The 20,621-nt window shown below is 38.5% G+C and overlaps 1 protein-coding gene across 1 annotated transcript; it reads left to right on the top strand.

The window, feature by feature from the left end:
* The first annotated feature begins 2,151 nt into the window (after positions 1-2,151).
* On the top strand, positions 2,152-7,824 carry LOC131931738 (lysM and putative peptidoglycan-binding domain-containing protein 3). The gene is made up of 3 exons (XM_059288579.1): positions 2,152-2,520; positions 3,748-4,101; positions 5,372-7,824. The coding sequence occupies exons 2-3, from the start codon at positions 3,763-3,765 to the stop codon at positions 5,942-5,944; spliced, it is 912 nt and encodes a 303-aa protein (XP_059144562.1). The 5' UTR covers positions 2,152-2,520; positions 3,748-3,762; the 3' UTR covers positions 5,945-7,824.
* Positions 7,825-20,621: the final 12,797 nt, after the last annotated feature.

Here is a 20,621-nt window from a genome sequence, read left to right as displayed (position 1 = left end):
TTGTAGTTGACGGTAAAAAAAAAACTTATTGTATCACTAAAAGAAGACAATGGTGCTATTTTGTACCACGTGCACTCGGAAGAGTTATTCGACTTGATCAATGAAACTCACATGGAGGTCGCACACGGATGGAAAAAGAGCTGAAAAGAAAGTACAAAAATATCACCAAAGAATGTACGCATCCGTGTTCCAGATGTTGACAGAGGTCGCGGTGATCCCCGAAGCGTGATTGCAGTTGTTCTAAAACAACTGTATGCTAGAAGTGAGTTTTCAATTCTTCACGAAAAACTGCTCTTATTGTCGGCAGTTGGTACTAAGGAAAAATCACTACGAACCATCGCATCTTCACAATCATTGACTGGGGGCCAAAGCTACACTCGCTGCAATTGCACAACCAAGTGCACAACAAATCGCTGCAAGTGTAAAAATAACAAGCTACTATGTAATTCTAAATTCCATAAAAGTTCCACTTGTTGTAACAAATGATAATATTGATTGATTGGGACAATAGTACAATAAAAAATTTGAATGTTTCTGTCATTTACTTTAATTAATAATCAATAAACACTTAATTTCATGATCCTTACGGCATAAAAAAAAACAAAATCTGCTCATGATCTTCTAATTCGGACTTTGGCCGATCCACCATGGCCAGTCCGCCGAAATCAAGCAAAGTTTCGGACTTTGACCGGTTAATGGAAGGCGATATTGGCCAATGCGCGCATTGGCCGGCAAATCCGCGCATTATATATATATATATATATATATATATATATATATAGGCCTATATATAATGTTAATGTCATAAGGTAATGTTACCACCAGAGTATAAACAACTTTTTAGGGTATGAGGCTGGATCGCGGTCCATTTGTTGTTTATGTCCATAGGTTATTTTAGTGAGTGTTATTACAGTTAATATAGAGCTATTACTGCTATAGTGGATCTATTTGATTTTTACATAACAACTTATAATTATTTCGAAATTAAAATGCAATTGCTTTTTTTTGTCGGAATTCGGTCCCCCTAACCGGTGTGTGTGCCCCTCCTCTGCATTGCCGGGTCTGGCGTTATTGTAGTTCCGCCCCTGGACACACGGCGACGAGAAATGGGACCAGGGCAGCATCAGGCAAATGGGAACTGAACAGCAACATCCTCCAAACATTATGTCTACATTATCTCAGCGATATATCCAACAAAACGATGTTTTTCTTTATTCCCTTAACACTTGACCCACGGGTAACTAAATTAATTTACAACGCTTGGGTAAAAACTCGGTACAACGCACTCACATGTGTACTGAAAATTCTAAATAACGATTACACAACATTTATCCCCTACCTAATTCGAACTTGTGGCGAACGACAAACACCTACAATACAAACTAATAAACTAGGTGATAAATTTTTATTAAAAAAAACAACAAAAAAAACTCAAAACCAGTGCACACAAACAACTTATAAATTATAAGCTATATTAGGTACCCATCAGAGAAAAGTGGACACAAGGCCATCATATGACCTCTATCGAGGGATCCTAACTCGGGACTTAATTATACTTATACCACATAAGTGTTGAAATTTAATTCACCAAAAGAAGAAGGGAAAAAATTATTTGCTACTCGTAATTAGATTTATTAGTATTAATCTTAGATTCTTAAGATAGATTCATTATTGGCTTTACTCTATTTAATTTAAAAAGTTAAGCCTAATGCAGTTAGGCCTACTATAATTGAATATTATTATATTATCCAGTGGCGTCTCATGGGGGGGGGGTCACATATAAGATTTAAGTAACAGTGCTATAATGACAGTAAAAAAAAATTACAGAGGGGTCCATGGGGGGTGTAAACCCCCCTAACCCCCTTGCCTACGCCACTGATATAATCAGTTCATGGAAGATGTTTTTTTAATTACCTAATGATATATTTATCAATTATTAAGAAAAAAAGTGGAAAGCCTACACATTATCTTGTTGAGAATGATAATATTAATAATATTTCTTTTTTTTTTCGGTTTTTATATTTGAATTTACTTAATTATGTAAAAGTAGGCCTAAATTTAGTAAATTATAATTTTTACGCAGATATACTTACTTCAATACTACTACTCTAAAATAAAATAAATTTTAAAAAAAGTTCTGACGCTATAAATATGCATGTAATAAGTTGATAAATAGTTTGCTCAAGTAATATATGTATTTGTGTATGGTTGTCTGGTGAATTTCCTAAATTTTGTTCTGGTAATCTGGGTTTACAAAATAAAAATAGTATCGACGTGGAGGAGTATCTCAGCATAGTCTTAGAAGGAACAGATCTCTAGTTCTATTTTTAAAAATCTAATCTAGAATCGAGATCTAGACGACTAGTCTACAGTTGTTGTTAGATCTATAGACTAGTTCTAGATTAGTTTTAGATGAGCCTACCTATAATAAGTAAAATACTGTTTCATTCAGTGATGTAATCTTGATTGTGTTGAGTGCCAGAAAGGCGAATTTCGGAATTCCGAATTAAGCTGCAAAAGGTAGGCCTAGACAGGCTACATATTAAACATAAAAAAAAAATGAATATCACCATTACTATTATGTTGGGGGGACGGCGTGGCCTAGCGGTAGAGAGTCAGACTGCTGACCCGAGAGTCCGGATTCAAATAAGTGGAACGTCCCTGAGTCGACCCAGCTCTGATGGGTACCTAACTTACTTTGTACTTTAAACTAACTTAACCCAGCATAGTGCTGACCACACTATTCCTTTATTCTCTTCAAAGGCAAGACAATGCAAAAAAAGTAATCCTTTCATGAAAAACAGCAAAAAAATAAAAGTTGTGAATAAAACATAATTATTAATTGTAGGCCCCCCTATCAAGGCATTTGATGGGTTTGAACCTGCCGCATCCAGCACAACAGCCACTTATTATTCCACTCACCCACACAGCTTCATGCTTTACATTAAATTTATTGATAACTATAATATCCCTAATTCTGTAATTCAGGTATTCCCAGTCAACTTAAACTGGCTACAAATACTAAAAATTATAAGTCGCCTATTTAATTTATTAAGCATAGGCTTCTGCTTACCCAATACTACATTCTGGAATTGTGACTCTAGGAATTTCTAATCCAGACTGTAGTTCTAGATCTAGATGTTATTAGCTAGGCTATACTATAGGGCCTATAGATAGAAAAATGAGAATATCAATTACTGGTCTTAGATTATTAAGACAGATTCAATATTGGTCCTACTCTATTGAATTAAAAGTTAAATGCCTTATGCAGTTAGGCCTACTATAAAAAAATTCTCTTTAGTTCTAGTGATCCATTGGGTAGATGACATAAGTGTTCATATGTTTCTTGACCTCGCCATATGAAAGGATAATGTGGTCAGCACTATGCGCAGTCCCCTTAACTTTCCCTAATGTAAGGTAGGTACTCATCAGAGCTGGGTGGACTCAGGGACGTTCTACTGACTTGAACCTTGATTTGAACTTGAGATTTTGCAATTTAGCGCTTTACCGCAAGGCCACACCATCCCATTAGGCCTACTATATGTTAATATTATTATACTAGTTGATTTTGATTAGGCCTAAGATAAGTTGATTTATTTTACTATCCATAATTGCCAGCTACATATTTGTACTTTTATTAGAGCGTATTAATTTAGGCTTATTAGTGATTAATTATTTTCAGTTGTTTGAATTTATTAGTCTACTTTAAAGGATACCTTTTATTATTAATTTCAATATTATAATTAGGTCTGTCAGGCAGTTATGGCTAGTTACATAAGAGGAGTCTCTCAACCATTACCTGTGCGGAGTGATTATAAAAAACTAAAGCAGTCAGATAGACTTGATGGCCACACCTCAAAGACAAATAAAAATTACCACGGCAACATTCCAGCACAAAATGTTAAAGCAGCCAGGGTGTACCTGTTTGGAGATTCAGTTGCGGAAGAAGATGATGACAATGTTGAATATGAAATGAGATCTCGTCATAAAAAAGGTGCCACCTATGACGGAGGTTTATTGCAAGACCAACCACAGTATTTTGAAAAAGAAATAATTGAAGGTGAAACACTTCAGGCCATAGCTCTCAGATATGCCTGCCAGGTACGTCTAATTGTTTTGTTGCCATGGGATTTCAATTCAATTTCAGTAAGGATACTTAAATAGCAGGAGTTTTTCAAACATTAATTTCATTAGAAATTATACCCTTAAAAACTAGATTTATTTCCATTTAGATGTACTGATTTTCTGTGTCTGGCTGAAATTTAAAAAAAAAAAAAAAACCACATTGTGTCAGGCACTCCCAATTTCACATTTTGAGAAATTGAACCAGGAGTGATCTCCCCTATACTTTCTCAAATATTCTTATATAATACTACGGGGATGGCAACTCAGGATATAGACAATATTTTAATCCATTTTTAATTACTTAAACTTTTAAAAATAGAATAGATTCCCGTAGAAAAAAGAATTGCGCACCAGGTGAATGCCAAACAAAATGTGTATTATAGTGCGGAATATTATTAGTACTTTATAAATTCACATCCGTTTTTTTGAGATATCAGAAACAGCATTAATTACTACTTCCGGTTAACGGAAATTACTCAAAATTTGACAAAGGCAGAGAATTAGATCTTTTCCTTACATGTGAAATTTCATTTAACTATCTGAAATAGTACTCAAGTTATAGGCTTTTGAAAAATTGAAAGTAGAAAAAGTTCCACTTCTGGTTATCGGAAATGGCTGAAAAGTTGATACAGATCTACAAATTTGATATAATACTTATTTATGAAATGTCATCAACCTAGTTGTAACAGTACTCAAGTTATTGTGTTTACAGACACACACACAGACATACAGACAAGATTGCAAAACTATGTTTTTCCGACTCAGCGAGGTGTAAAACGTCGAGATTTGATTTTTTTTTCATGATTAATAATACTTTCTCTATACTTTGTATACGAGAGAGTAAAAAAGGTTTTGAAAAATTTAGCCTATAATACCAATTAACCCTTAAAGCACGCGCCACATGGCCTTATGCGCTATAAGTTATGTAACAGCAAAGCCATGATTGTGGCTTGGCGCTTTAAGGGTTAAAAAAACAACTAAATAATTGCTTTTGAAATTATAAATGATATTTGTTATTATTTGATATTAGATCTCAGATCTGTTCATTGAGTTAAAAAGCTGACTTTGATTACATTAAATGTAAATTAAATGTAATTCTTTTGAAACTGAAGAAAAAACCAACTAAAAAAGTAGAATGATTTTCTATACTTTCCTGTTCATTTCAATATTTGTAGAAAATCTGTTAACTTACTCATTTTGTAGCTTGACTGTCCTTCCATTAATACCATACTTTATCTCTTTGCAGGTTTCTGAAATTAAGAGGATTAATAATTTAATCCAAGATCAAGAGTTTTATGGTCTCAAAGTTATTAAAGTCCCTATGACCAGGTTTGGTGTTCTTTCTGAACAGTTTTCCAGAGGAAATAACAGACTCAAGTCAAGCAGATTTCCTTCAAGTGCAAGAGAGAATGAAAATGCTGAAGAAGTGTTTTTGGACAATCACTTTGATGACACTGACTCTCAGCATGACTTTAGTGACCCTGACACACAGCTGAAGATTTTAAGGACTTTGAGCATACGAGAAAACTTTTCAGCCGAGGGGAAAGAAGCAGAAAAATTTCTCAACAAAATGGACGAAGATTTAAAAAAGTTTAAGCAGTCGTCTCACCGGCCGGAGCGTGAATCCTTGACAGAAGTGATCTCAGTATTGACTAACAAAAGCATCCACCCCCTGATGACCAATAGACCTAAGAAATCTAGCGGCGCTGACTGCGGTTTAAGCTGGTGGTCCATCATCATCATCTCTTTAACTGTAACAATCATTTTACCTTCTATAGGCTTGATATACTACTTCTTCTATTATCATTCTCATTCATAGCACAAAATGTCACATCAGTTCATTTTTGCTAGCTTTTTAACATACCAGTACAGCTGAGTTGAGCTTGATCAAATTAGGATAATTTTGTTAAAAATGTCTTACAAATGGTTGATAAACCTTTGGAATTGTTACTGTTACTATGTTTGCAATTCTTGTCAGTTGTCAAAATGTGTATAGTGAGTACTTGCAACCATATGGCCATGTTTCCTAGGGCATTTAAATTTATCTCAAGATGTTTAACATATCCCATTCATGTTCAAATGAACCTGACTATATTCCAGACTCCACGTGGCACCAACATATCTCCAATGGTATTGTCTTTTTATTTCCATTATTTAAAATACATGTAATGACGTACATTATATCTAAGAAGTGACTGGCCTATTAAAGCTAAGAAGGTTGAGGTACTATATAAAGGTAGTCTTTCCTTTAATTTAGATTTAAAACATTTGTTTAGTAAAATATCTGCTGTGTATTTTATTTAAGGTGGTCATATGGTGGATATAATTCTAAGTTAATTTTTTTTAAAAATCAGAATTTGTGTACCTTGGCCTTTATAAAATGTCTAATAATCTTAAGATTATCTTTAATAATCCTGTAAATAAATCAAGTTGTTGATTAGAATCTTCTAAACCCAATGTCTATGTCCTCAGTGAGGACCTTTGACTAGAGTATAAATATAACTTACATCAGTTTTACATGATATATTTTATATACCTAATATTTCCCTAAGAAAATCTCACATATGCATGTAATATTGTGATACATCTTTATTCACATATTCAGCTAATGCAAGTGCCTTCTTTCATGTACACAACCTGAACCAATGTTGAATTATTTTTATCTTTAAAACTGTTTATAAAATCAAGATCTAAATTTGATATTTTAATGATTGTTGATGTTATGATGTGGTGTTATGTTTATGAGGTGGCGCTAATGTAGTATGCCTTTGTGCTATTTTCAAATATGTAACATAGAATGCTGTACTTTTAAAAATGTGTATAGAATATTTGTTATTGTTTCATAGAGGATGGTCTCTTTTGAGTCATCTGTTAAATTGTAAGATATTTTCTTTGCATGGTTCCATGTTTCTTGAGACAAAGACGCTTGTGTGAACAACAGTTTCTTTGTTACAGTGCCATCTCTGGTGTGGTCAGTTGTGGGTACAGTACCATTTGTGGTGTGGTCAGTTGTGGGTGGGTACAGTGCCATCTCTGGTGTGGTCAGTTGTGGGTACAGTGCCATCTCTGGTGTGGTCAGATGTGGGTACCGTGCCATCTCTGGTGTGGTCAGTTGTGGGTACAGTACCATTTGTGGTGTGGTCAGTTGTGGGTACAGTGCCATCTCTGGTGTGGTCAGTTGTGGGTACAGTGCCATCTCTGGTGTGGTCAGTTGTGGGCACAGTGCCATCTCTGGTGTGGTCAGTTGTGGGTACAGTACCATCTCTGGTGTGGTCAGTTGGGGGTGGGTACAGTGCCATCTCTGGTGTGGTCAGTTGTGGGTACAGTGCCATCTCTGGTGTGGTCAGTTGTGGGCACAGTGCCATCTCTGGTGTGGTCAGTTGTGGGTACAGTGCCATCTCTGGTGTGGTCAGTTGTGGGTGGGTACAGTGCCATCTCTGGTGTGGTCAGTTGTGGGTACAGTGCCATCTCTGGTGTGGTCAGTTGTGGGTACAGTACCATCTCTGGTGTGGTCAGATGTGGGTGGGCACAGTGCCATCTCTGGTGTGGTCAGTTGTGGGTGGGTACAGTACCATCTCTGGTGTGGTCAGTTGTGCACACAGTGCCATCTCTGGTGTGGTCAGTTGTGGGTGGGTACAGTGCCATCTCTGGTGTGGGTGGGTACAGTACCATCTCTGGTGTGGTCAGTTGTGGGTGGGTACAGTGCCATCTCTGGTGTGGTCAGTTGTGGGTGGGTACAGTGCCATCTCTGGTGTGGTCAGTTGTGGGTACAGTGCCATATCTGGTGTGGTCAGTTGTGGGTACAGTGCCATCTCTGGTGTGGTCAGTTGTGGGTGGGTACAGTGCCATCTCTGGTGTGGTCAGTTGTGGGTGGGTACAGTGCCATCTCTGGTGTGGTCAGTTGTGGGTGGGTACAGTGCCATCTCTGGTGTGGTCAGTTGTGGGTGGGTACAGTGCCATCTCTGGTGTGGTCAGTTGTGGGTACAGTGCCATCTCTGGTGTGGTCAGTTGTGGGTGGGTACAGTGCCATCTCTGGTGTGGTCAGTTGTGGGTGGGTACAGTGCCATCTCTGGTGTGGTCAGTTGTGGGTACAGTGCCATCTCTGGTGTGGTCAGTTGTGGGTGGGTACAGTGCCATTTCTGGTGTGGTCAGTTGTGGGTGGGTACAGTGCCATCTCTGGTGTGGTCAGATGTGGGTGGGTACAGTGCCATCTCTGGTGTGGTCAGTTGTGGGTGGGTACAGTGCCATCTCTGGTGTGGTCAGTTGTGGGTGGGTACAGTGCCATCTCTGGTGTGGTCAGTTGTGGGTACAGTGCCATCTCTGGTGTGGTCAGTTGTGGGTGGGTACAGTGCCATCTCTGGTGTGGTCAGTTGTGGGTAAGTGCCATCTCTGGTGTGGTCAGTTGTGGGTGGGTACAGTGCCATCTCTGGTGTGGTCAGTTGTGGGTAAGTGCCATCTCTGGTGTGGTCAGTTGTGGGTGGGTACAGTGCCATCTCTGGTGTGGTCAGTTGTGGGTACAGTGCCATCTCTGGTGTGGTCAGTTGTGGGTGGGTACAGTGCCATCTCTGGTGTGGTCAGTTGTGGGTACAGTGCCATCTCTGGTGTGGTCAGTTGTGCACACAGTGCCATCTCTGGTGTGGTCAGTTGTGCACACAGTGCCATCTCTGGTGTGGTCAGTTGTGGGTACAGTGCCATCTCTGGTGTGGTCAGTTGTGGGTGGGTAAGTGCCATCTCTGGTGTGGTCAGTTGTGGGTACAGTGCCATTTCTGGTGTGGTCAGTTGTGGGTGGGTACAGTGCCATCTCTGGTGTGGTCAGTTGTGGGTGGGTAAGTGCCATCTCTGGTGTGGTCAGTTGTGGGTACAGTGCCATTTCTGGTGTGGTCAGTTGTGGGTGGGTACAGTGCCATCTCTGGTGTGGTCAGTTGTGGGTACAGTGCCATCTCTGGTGTGGTCAGTTGTGGGTACAGTGCCATCTCTGGTGTGGTCAGTTGTGGGTGGGTACAGTGCCATCTCTGGTGTGGTCAGTTGTGCACACAGTGCCATCTCTGGTGTGGTCAGTTGTGGGTACAGTGCCATCTCTGGTGTGGTCAGTTGTGCACACAGTGCCATCTCTGGTGTGGTCAGTTGTGGGTGGGTACAGTGCCATCTCTGGTGTGGGTGGGTACAGTGCCATCTCTGGTGTGGTCAGTTGTGGGTACAGTGCCATCTCTGGTGTGGTCAGTTGTGCACACAGTGCCATCTCTGGTGTGGTCAGTTGTGGGTAAATGCCATCTCTGGTGTGGTCAGTTGTGGGTGGGTACAGTGCCATCTCTGGTGTGGTCAGTTGTGCACACAGTGCCATCTCTGGTGTGGTCAGTTGTGGGTGGGTAAGTGCCATCTCTGGTGTGGTCAGTTGTGGGTACATTGCCATCTCTGGTGTGGTCAGTTGTGCACACAGTGCCATCTCTGGTGTGGTCAGTTGTGGGTGGGTACAGTGCCATCTCTGGTGTGGGTGGGTACAGTGCCATCTCTGGTGTGGTCAGTTGTGCACACAGTGCCATCTCTGGTGTGGTCAGTTGTGGGTGGGTACAGTGCCATCTCTGGTGTGGTCAGTTGTGGGTGGGTACAGTGCCATCTCTGGTGTGGTCAGTTGTGGGTACAGTGCCATCTCTGGTGTGGTCAGTTGTGCACACAGTGCCATCTCTGGTGTGGTCAGTTGTGGGTAAATGCCATCTCTGGTGTGGTCAGTTGTGGGTGGGTACAGTGCCATCTCTGGTGTGGTCAGTTGTGCACACAGTGCCATCTCTGGTGTGGTCAGTTGTGGGTGGGTACAGTGCCATCTCTGGTGTGGGTGGGTACAGTGCCATCTCTGGTGTGGTCAGTTGTGCACACAGTGCCATCTCTGGTGTGGTCAGTTGTGGGTGGGTACAGTGCCATCTCTGGTGTGGGTGGGTACAGTGCCATCTCTGGTGTGGTCAGTTGTGGGTACAGTGCCATCTCTGGTGTGGTCAGTTGTGCACACAGTGCCATCTCTGGTGTGGTCAGTTGTGGGTAAATGCCATCTCTGGTGTGGTCAGTTGTGGGTGGGTACAGTGCCATCTCTGGTGTGGTCAGTTGTGCACACAGTGCCATCTCTGGTGTGGTCAGTTGTGGGTGGGTACAGTGCCATCTCTGGTGTGGGTGGGTACAGTGCCATCTCTGGTGTGGTCAGTTGTGGGTACAGTGCCATCTCTGGTGTGGTCAGTTGTGCACACAGTGCCATCTCTGGTGTGGTCAGTTGTGGGTAAATGCCATCTCTGGTGTGGTCAGTTGTGGGTGGGTACAGTGCCATCTCTGGTGTGGTCAGTTGTGGGTACAGTGCCATCTCTGGTGTGGTCAGTTGTGGGTGGGTACAGTGCCATCTCTGGTGTGGTCAGTTGTGGGTACAGTGCCATCTCTGGTGTGGTCAGTTGTGGGTACAGTGCCATCTCTGGTGTGGTCAGTTGTGGGTGGGTACAGTGCCATCTCTGGTGTGGTCAGTTGTGGGTACAGTGCCATCTCTGGTGTGGTCAGTTGTGGGTGGGTAAGTGCCATCTCTGGTGTGGTCAGTTGTGGGTGGGTACAGTGCCATCTCTGGTGTGGTCAGTTGTGGGTACAGTGCCATCTCTGGTGTGGTCAGTTGTGGGTGGGTACAGTGCCATCTCTGGTGTGGTCAGTTGTGGGTACAGTGCCATCTCTGGTGTGGTCAGGTGTGGGTACAGTGCCATCTCTGATGTGGTCAGTTGCGGGTGGGCACTGTGCCATCTCTGGTGTGGTCAGTTGTGGGTACAGTGCCATCTCTGGTGTGGTCAGTTGTGGGTGGGTACAGTGCCATCTCTGGTGTGGTCAGTTGTGGGTACAGTGCCATCTCTGGTGTGGTCAGTTGTGGGTACAGTGCCATCTCTGGTGTGGTCAGTTGTGGGTACAGTGCCATCTCTGGTGTGGTCAGTTGTGGGTACAGTGCCATCTCTGGTGTGGTCAGTTGTGGGTGGGTACAGTGCCATCTCTGGTGTGGTCAGTTGTGGGTACAGTGCCATCTCTGGTGTGGTCAGTTGTGGGTACAGTGCCATCTCTGGTGTGGTCAGTTGTGGGTACAGTGCCATCTCTGGTGTGGTCAGTTGTGGGTACAGTACCATCTCTGGTGTGGTCAGTTGTGGGTGGGTACAGTGCCATCTCTGGTGTGGTCAGTTGTGGGTACAGTGCCATCTCTGGTGTGGTCAGTTGTGGGTACAGTGCCATCTCTGGTGTGGTCAGTTGTGGGTACAGTGCCATCTCTGGTGTGGTCAGTTGTGGGTGGGTACAGTGCCATCTCTGGTGTGGTCAGTTGTGGGTACAGTGCCATCTCTGGTGTGGTCAGTTGTGGGTACAGTGCCATCTCTGGTGTGGTCAGTTGTGGGCACTGTGCCATCTCTGGTGTGGTCAGTTGTGGGTACAGTGCCATCTCTGGTGTGGTCAGTTGTAGGTACAGTGCCATCTCTGGTGTGGTCAGTTGTGGGTGGGCACTGTGCCAAAAGTCATAATAAATGTAGTCTGACATGTTACTATGGTAACACATTCACATAAAGCATGTTCTATCAGAGTGAAATCAGCAGTGGAGGAAGAGCTCATTTTATGGCTTGAAATGTTTCAGCTGGGAAGTGGACTGTTGGTTTAATTGGCCGTTTTTTCTACTCCAATTCTTAATTTGATTGTTGAAGTATACCACCATACTTATTGCATCTGCCCTTTGCCACCAGAGTTAAAAAAAATACAAATCTGTGATTATTTTTCTTATAATTCTCAATTGTTGATTTTTTTCTATTAAATTGTTTATTTAATGTTTAAAATTTTGTTTTGCTATTAATTTATAAAACATAATATTAATTTTTTGGGTGAAATGTTTATTTAGTTGTTTTAAAAATCATGTTTTAAAACTACAATATGCTTTAACAATGAATATTTATTTAAATGAATGATTTGATGTTTAACTATTTCACACATTGTGAGATGTATAAAAAGGGTTGAACACTTCTTCAGGGAATTTTTCACCTTCCATTTCAAGTGGTGTCATGTCATGTGGTGTCATGTCATGTGGTGTTATGAGATTAGATGTAGATTAGTGCACACACCACCGTTGTTGTAGCTAAGAAATAGTTCACAAAAAATGAATACTATGGGTGGTTAAGCCAAAATTTCAAAACTAGTCACTATTTTAATTATGCGCACTTTTGAGTATAACTCAGACTTAAGCTGAGGCGACTTAATATTGGTTTGTTCCCAAGTTCACCTCTTCATCAATTTTAAAACCACTGGCAGCATTTGTTTAAGGCATCTAGTTTTTAAATCCACCTATTTATGGTTTTACTTTGTGACAATTTAAATTAATTATCTTAAGGTGGCCCATCCACATTCATTATGGTTTCATTTTGTAATTGTGAACATTTAAATAAATTACTTATTTCTTACGGTGGTCAAAATGTTTATTGAGATTATTATTGTTAATGGGTTAACTCATTATGTTGGTACAGGAAATAAAAGATGTTTACTTCAGTGTGTTCAGTGCTGGTATATACAGGTTGACATGGGTTTATTAAAACTGTATTTTTTAAGTTAGTTTGGGTTTGAACAAAAACTAGTTTATAGTCAAATCACATAAAGTAGCTTTTATTTCTAAAGTAAAACAACAAAAATGTATTTACAATCAACCAAAACAGATTTCATTTACTTCAGTCCACTACTCAGCTATGCAACATGTCCAACATTCACACCACGCACATCATGGACTAGCCCAGGGGTCTCCAAACTACCGGCCCGCGAAGTCCCTTCATCCGGCCCGCGGAGATCTTTTTGTCCAAGGAAAAATTGTTTGTCGGTGATTGCTGAGGAACTTTTCCCAGAAAAATCAAAGACATGCCTGGAAAAAGACGTTAATTAATTTATTGATTTATTCATAGGTAGTTTAACCACAATTTTTTAAAAAGATTTGAAAAACCACTACACTCGACGGAAACAGTGACGTCACATGATGTGTTTATTTTTTTACATCAATAATGGCGGCCTATCGAAGAAGATTGTGTTCCCATTCCAATGTTTAACGCGTTCTAAAGCTAATTTTCTGTCGGCTTTAACTTTAACAATACGTCCGTTTGCTGTATTTATTACGTTCCAACACTTATATCAATTTTCAACTGTCTTTTTCATTTAGTTTTACGATAAATTTCTCTAGATCTACAATCTGTCCAAGAAAGTTATTTTTAGATCTAGGTCAAATCAAAGATGTATTAGTTATAAATACAATCCAAAAAAAAAGAGACTTAACTTAAGCAAACCAGTCGTAGATCTAGAATATAGATAATTCTATCTAGATTTAGATAATAATGAGTTTCTATATACTAAAATATTTTAGACCTTTATTATTTTGTATAAATCTTTGTTTCGACTATGCTAATTTTGAAATGCTGGATCCAGGGCCTATTTGCGTAGCTTAAGATTCATACGCGGCTTCGATACCGGTAATTTTGCTAAACGTAAATTCTAAATATAGCTCAGTCGTAGATCTAAAATATAGATAATTCTATCTAAATTTAGATAACAATTATTTTCTATATACTAAACTATTTTAGACCTTTATTATTTTATATAAATCTTTGTTTGGAATATGGTAATTTTGAAATGCTTGCTCCAGGGCCTATTAGCGTGGCTATTAGCTAATGATTAGATCTAGATTCTAGATCTAGCAAGAAAAACTAAACTTAAGACTTAAGCAAACGAGTCGTAAAATCTAGATCTAGATAATTCTATCTAGATCATTTCAGACCTTCTTTATTTTATATAAATCTTTGTTTGGCTAATTTAAGATAAAATTTAATTTGAAAGTTACTACTACTAGACTTAGATCTAGATCTATGCGCGTAAATCAAGTTGCATAAGGAGACTCAAAGTATCAAAGTATAGTATAAAAATTCACTTGTGACGTCACGAGTAAATAGCTAAGTTGGTAGTGTAATCGGCTCTCATGTGGGAGGCACAGGTTCTAGATCAATACAACAATGATACTTTTTTTTTTCATTTTTTTTTTAGATGTGAATGATAAAGTTGACTATCTGAACTTGGCAGGATACAGGGCAGGTGAAGTAGAGTTCATCTGTTTCTTTGTCCTAAGCATATGAAAGGATAGTGTGGTCAGAGACATGCTCGGCTGGAATAGTTTTTTAAACGATAAAAACATGTTGTCTGAGACTTGGCGGGACACTGGGCAGGTGAAGTAGAGTTGAGTAGGTCACCTGTGAAGTCAGTATATGAAGGGATAGTCCGAAATCGGTGTTTTCGGTGTTTTTAAAAGATAAAAAACATATTTTTGAATGTGGGGTCTGTTTTTTGTGACGATAAGTGACACTGCAGTAGCGTAGCGAGGAGGGGGGGCGGGGGGGGGGACATATGTCCCCGGGCGCCGACCTTAGGGGGCGCCAAAATCGGTTGGAAAAATAAATTGAAAGGTTGAGGGGTGTGCAAATCGAAATTTTGAGGGGGGGGGGGGGGGTGCAAATTGAAATCTTGAGAGGGGGGGGGGGTGCACATCGAAATCTTGCGGGGGGGGGGGGGTCAAATCAAAAAGTTTGTCCCCGGGCGCCGGGAAGGGTCGCTATGCCTCTGAGTGACAGACGTGATGTTTTTTGATGGATGACCCCCGAAACCCACAGTTATCTAACGGATGACGGGTAGTCTAGTAAGCTTATAAAAATAAAACTTTTTCCCTTTACCCCTTAGATCGAATGCCGCCTCTACCAATAGACCGCCGTTTTTATACTTGTTCCGTATCTCGCGAGATTCGAGTTTTTAATTGCTATTATTGAGATTAAAAATTCGGATTATGAAAAAGCGGAATACGAACTTCCTTTCAGTGTTTAAACTATTAAGATACGAAGTGACTACTCGGAAGAAGATTTTTCTCCCCAACGTCTCCACTTAGTCGGCCAAAGATAGCTCTGCGCATGCGCAGTGACCTATGGCTAGGGTTAGATATGTATGGTGGTTCTTTTTCTACAATTTTAGTTTAAGACGTTTTTTTTTTTACACTTTGCGTCTTTGGGCTGAAATAAATGAGTTGTAACCAGTATATTGACTGGGGATTCCACATTCTATAATTAAACTACAATACTTTAAAGAAGGGGATAATAATAAAACAGAAAGAATATTATTCTACTAATAGAAAATTATTTTAAAAGTGGTGTTTATGACTATTTCAGTGACAAATTTTTAAGTTCGATAGAGTCCTTGCAGCTGATTGTGTTTACGTCTGGTGTACACCACTGTGGCGGCGGGCGTAGGTATCACGAACGGACGTGACGTCATATGAAAGGACTCTATAGAAACTATGCAGCCACTTTATTGGAACTATCAGAATGACACTGTGAAAACTTAACTCCAATTTTCAAAAATTATTTTCTTAGGCCTATATAGTATATAATATATATTTTACAACATTACTGTACAATAAATACATTTTTAAATTCCTGCTTATTTAATGGATTTTATGGAGTTTTAAATAAGGTGAAAGGTTTGGTTGTTTTTAATTAAAATTTTTTATAACACTACCCTCTAATTTAGGCTGACTTATGCCCCTTTTCTTAGGATTTGGGAAGGGGCGGCTGGGACAGTGCTTAAGGGGTAAAGGGTTTTAAACAAGATGGCTACTATAGTAAATGAGCATGGTTGCATCTGTTTGAAACATCACTAGTCTTCATTTATTATGGAAAAGTTTTAATTCAATAGTTTGAAAACAGGTACATAAATGAAACAAGGAAACATTTTTGTATTTTTCAAAACACAAATCCTCCTGTTTTTCAAATGGAGGCGAGCGAGTTGATGAGATTCCTTCCATAATGTTGTTGACATGGAATAAAAACGTGCTTTTTAGATTTAGACCGTAAAAAAAAAATAAAAAAAAAAAACTTAAGCCTAAAATTAATTCAGAAATGTAATATTTTTAGAATCAAGTTGCAGATCCAGAGAACTTGAAAATAATTTGTTGAGTTTAAGGCTACATTTCTATTTATTTTCATCAAGCCTAAGTTTAGTAAGTTATAACCGGAGTTTCACTTTCGTAAGACAAACATTGATTGGCTGTAAAGGAACTCCGTGATCGATTTCTGACAGCCCCACTTTATAGTTATTTTGTTTACAGAACTTTGCAGATCAAGTTTTTAAAAAACTATGCAAATTTAAACACCATGACCTATTTTTTTCTATTTTTAGCTTACAATGTGTACAATAAAATTTATGGCGGCCATTGTTTATGTCACCATTACCCGTGAAAACCAAATTGTTTTTGCTTTTTCTTTAATTTTTATTTAGTTACCGAAAATTTTAAAAACATCAAATACACCCAATCTTTAGTAAAGTCCGAAAAAAACCCATACAGACAGGATTTTATAACCATATTAATTGTAACTACGCCGTGCCTGATTTTAAAATTAATTTATGCACTTCTCAAATACCTTTGAGACTTTTCTCGCTGGTGTCCATTTACGACGCTAAACTAAGATTTTACCCTAGATTACTACTCATTACTAGAATCAATATCTAGTAATGAGTAGTAATCTGTAATGTGAAAAACAGGTGACTCCTTAAATTTTAATAATTATTTCACATTTTGAGGAGGATTTATGTTTTGAAAAAATACAGTTGTTTCAGTTTCATTGTTTCATTTAGATTTATGTACCTGTTTTTAAACAATTGAATTGAAACTTTTCAGTAATAAATAAAGACTAGCGATGTTTCCATCAGATGCATCAAAATTTAATGAGTCACCTTTTTTTTCACATTACTAATCTCGACCGATTTCATGTACCTTAACAATGAGGCAACTTTTTCGCACATTACTAGTCTCGGAAGATTTGACGCACCTAAAACGATAGATTACCACTATTTATTAGGGTCAATTTTGGTAATTTTTCAAAATAATACATATTGACATAGCCTAGATTCTATATCTATATTCAGTATTTAGGTAATATATTGGTTGCTGAAATATGTAAAAGATCTTATCCCTCATGTGCAACCAAAGCTTTTATTAAAGAAAAAAAATAAGTTATCTTTTTGTTGCAGTGCATTTAAAAGCTTGTTGCTCTAAGGTTTTTTTAATATTATTTTTTATGAAATGGTTACATCATCAGTTTGATTTAAAACAAATGGCTTAAAGTTAAAAGTAAACTTAATTGTAATTAATGCTCCCATGTTTTAATGGTGAGTCATGCTTTAGAATGTGTGCATGCTTCTAGCAAATATTGATATTCCTAGATGGACTACTGGTTTAACTGATCTAAAATACACATTTTTAAGTAAAACCTGCTATTTTATTCCTGAAAAAAATTATTTCAAATCTGCATTTTTCAAAATACTAAAGTATCATACTACTATGCGTTTGTTTTATTCATATAAAAGTTTTAAAAATCTTAAAATTAACTTTTTTTACAGTTATCATTTACAGCATTCATTTCCTAATGGCACCCCGTCAAAAGAGCGCACGACAAAAGAGCACCGACATAAGAGCGCAGGCAATTAAAAAAACACATGTTGTACGCTTAACGAATATGACATAGTTAACACTTGTTTTAATTAAACAATCGGCGGTACGATAAAACGACATGATTGTGTTTATATATTATGGTTAACATGTTATGAATGCAATTTGAAAATATCTCTAACCCAAGTAACATGGAGAAGATATTGGTCGAAGGCTACAGATATCGAAAGGACAGATCAAATGCTGATGGAAGTAGGACCTGGAGATGCTGCAAGAAAAATGGCTGCCGAGGACGGATGAAAATGTTGAAGGATGATGTTCTGTCAAGGGTTGGAAAAAACAAGGCAGATTATACAAGCCGATGGAAGTAGCACCTCATTTGCCGGCATACGTCGCTTCACAATGTGCAATAGAAAGACAGAAAACGCAAGCAGCTGCCATAACCAAATCTGCAGAACGTTGCAGATATAACAATTCCTAAACCTCTTCAAACGAGAACAAGAAGGCAAAATTTCGTCTTGAGGGATTCCAGACCAACTGACGTTTACAGAATGATGATGTTCGTAACAATGGATAATATCAATCGTCAATACCAGTTTTTTAGTTAAATAAACTGAACAATTAGTGTTTTAATGAAACAATAAAGAGTTAACATCAAACAATACCTTCTGATCTGAGTTAATTTTCTTGTTCATATTTATTGAATATGGTATTTCAATCTTTAGTTTGCGCTCTTATGTCGGCGCTCTTTTCTCTTCAAATTAGTGCGCTCTTATGTCAGCGCTCTTTTGACGGGTCACCTTTCCTAATGTAAACAATCCATTTAAATGAATCTAATAAAAAGTATTGTTCCTTACCTTTAATTTTAAATTAAATTTAGATACCTACTAGACTACCCGTCATCCGTTAGATAACTGTGGGTTTCGGGGGTCATCCATCAAAAAACATCACGTCTGTCACTCAGAGGCATAGCGACCCTTCCCGGCGCCCGGGGACAAACTTTTTGATTTGACCCCCCCCCCCCCGCAAGATTTCGATGTGCACCCCCCCCCCTCTCAAGATTTCAATTTGCACCCCCCCCCCCTCAAAATTTCGATTTGCACACCCCTCAACCTTTCAATTTATTTTTCCAACCGATTTTGGCGCCCCCTAAGGTCGGCGCCCGGGGACATATGTCCCCCCGCCCCCCCCCCCCCCTCCTCGCTACGCTACTGCAGTGTCACTTATCGTCACAAAAAACAGACCCCACATTCAAAAATATGTTTTTTATCTTTTAAAAACACCAAAAACACCGATTTCGGACTATCCCTTCATATACTGACTTCACAGGTGACCTACTCAACTCTACTTCACCTGCCCAGTGTCCCGCCAAGTCTCAGACAACATGTTTTTATCGTTTAAAAAACTATTCCAGCCGAGCATGTCTCTGACCACACTATCCTTTCATATGCTTAGGACAAAGAAACAGATGAACTCTACTTCACCTGCCCTGTATCCTGCCAAGTTCAGATAGTCAACTTTATCATTCACATCTTTAAAAAAAATGAAAAAAAAAAAGTATCATTGTTGTATTGATCTAGAACCTGTGCCTCCCACATGAGAGCCGATTACACTACCAACTTAGCTATTTACTCGTGACGTCACAAGTGAATTTTTATACTATACTTTGATACTTTGAGTCTCCTTATGCAACTTGATTTACGCGCATAGATCTAGATCTAAGTCTAGTAGTAGTAACTTTCAAATTAAATTTTATCTTAAATTAGCCAAACAAAGATTTATATAAAATAAAGAAGGTCTGAAATGATCTAGATAGAATTATCTAGATCTAGATTTTACGACTCGTTTGCTTAAGTCTTAAGTTTAGGTTTTTTTGCTAGATCTAGAATCTAGATCTAATCATTAGCTAATAGCCACGCTAATAGGCCCTGGAGCAAGCATTTCAAAATTACCATATTCTAAACAAAGATTTATATAAAATAATAAAGGTCTAAAATAGTTTAGTATATAGAAAATAATTTTTATCTAAATTTAGATAGAATTATCTATATTTTAGATCTACGACTGAGCTATATTTAGAATTTACGTTTAGCAAAATTACCGGTATCGAAGCCGCGTATGAATCTTAAGCTACGCAAATAGGCCCTGGATCCAGCATTTCAAAATTAGCATAGTCGAAACAAAGATTTATACAAAATAATAAAGGTCTAAAATATTTTAGTATATAGAAACTCATTATTATCTAAATCTAGATAGAATTATCTATATTCTAGATCTACGACTGGTTTGCTTAAGTTAAGTCTCTTTTTTTTTTGGATTGTATTTATAACTAATACATCTTTGATTTGACCTAGATCTAAAAATAACTTTCTTGGACAGATTGTAGATCTAGAGAAATTTATCGTAAAACTAAATGAAAAAGACAGTTGAAAATTGATATAAGTGTTGGAACGTAATAAATACAGCAAACGGACGTATTGTTAAAGTTAAAGCCGACAGAAAATTAGCTTTAGAACGCGTTAAACATTGGAATGGGAACACAATCTTCTTCGATAGGCCGCCATTATTGATGTAAAAAAATAAACACATCATGTGACGTCACTGTTTCCGTCGAGTGTAGTGGTTTTTCAAATCTTTTTAAAAAATTGTGGTTAATCTACCTATGAATAAATCAATAAATTAATTAACGTCTTTAAATAAATTTGTGATTAACAGTCTGTCTGCAATAAAAAATTATTCTCTACCTACATACTATTTTACAGCTGTCCACGATGAATAAAAGTATTAACAATACTCGATCAGACAAACAAAAAAACAAACAAACAAAAAAATAAATATTCAAACATGTAAACAAAGTTGAGTTTTAGTAGTATATAGATGCTACTGTATTGAGTAGGACATATAATAATATAATAATATTGTAAATAGCTTTAGGCCTAATATTAAAATATCACAAGATACATGGTGCAGTGTTGCTTTAAGCCCTGGCTTTTTT

Source organism: Physella acuta, unplaced genomic scaffold (assembly GCF_028476545.2).
Source record: "Physella acuta isolate Inbredline_101_S28 unplaced genomic scaffold, ASM2847654v3 ptg000105l, whole genome shotgun sequence".
NCBI classification, from domain to species: domain Eukaryota; kingdom Metazoa; phylum Mollusca; class Gastropoda; family Physidae; genus Physella; species Physella acuta.
Note: the sequence above shows the minus strand (reverse complement) of the source record. Positions and strands in the feature narration are given on the sequence as shown.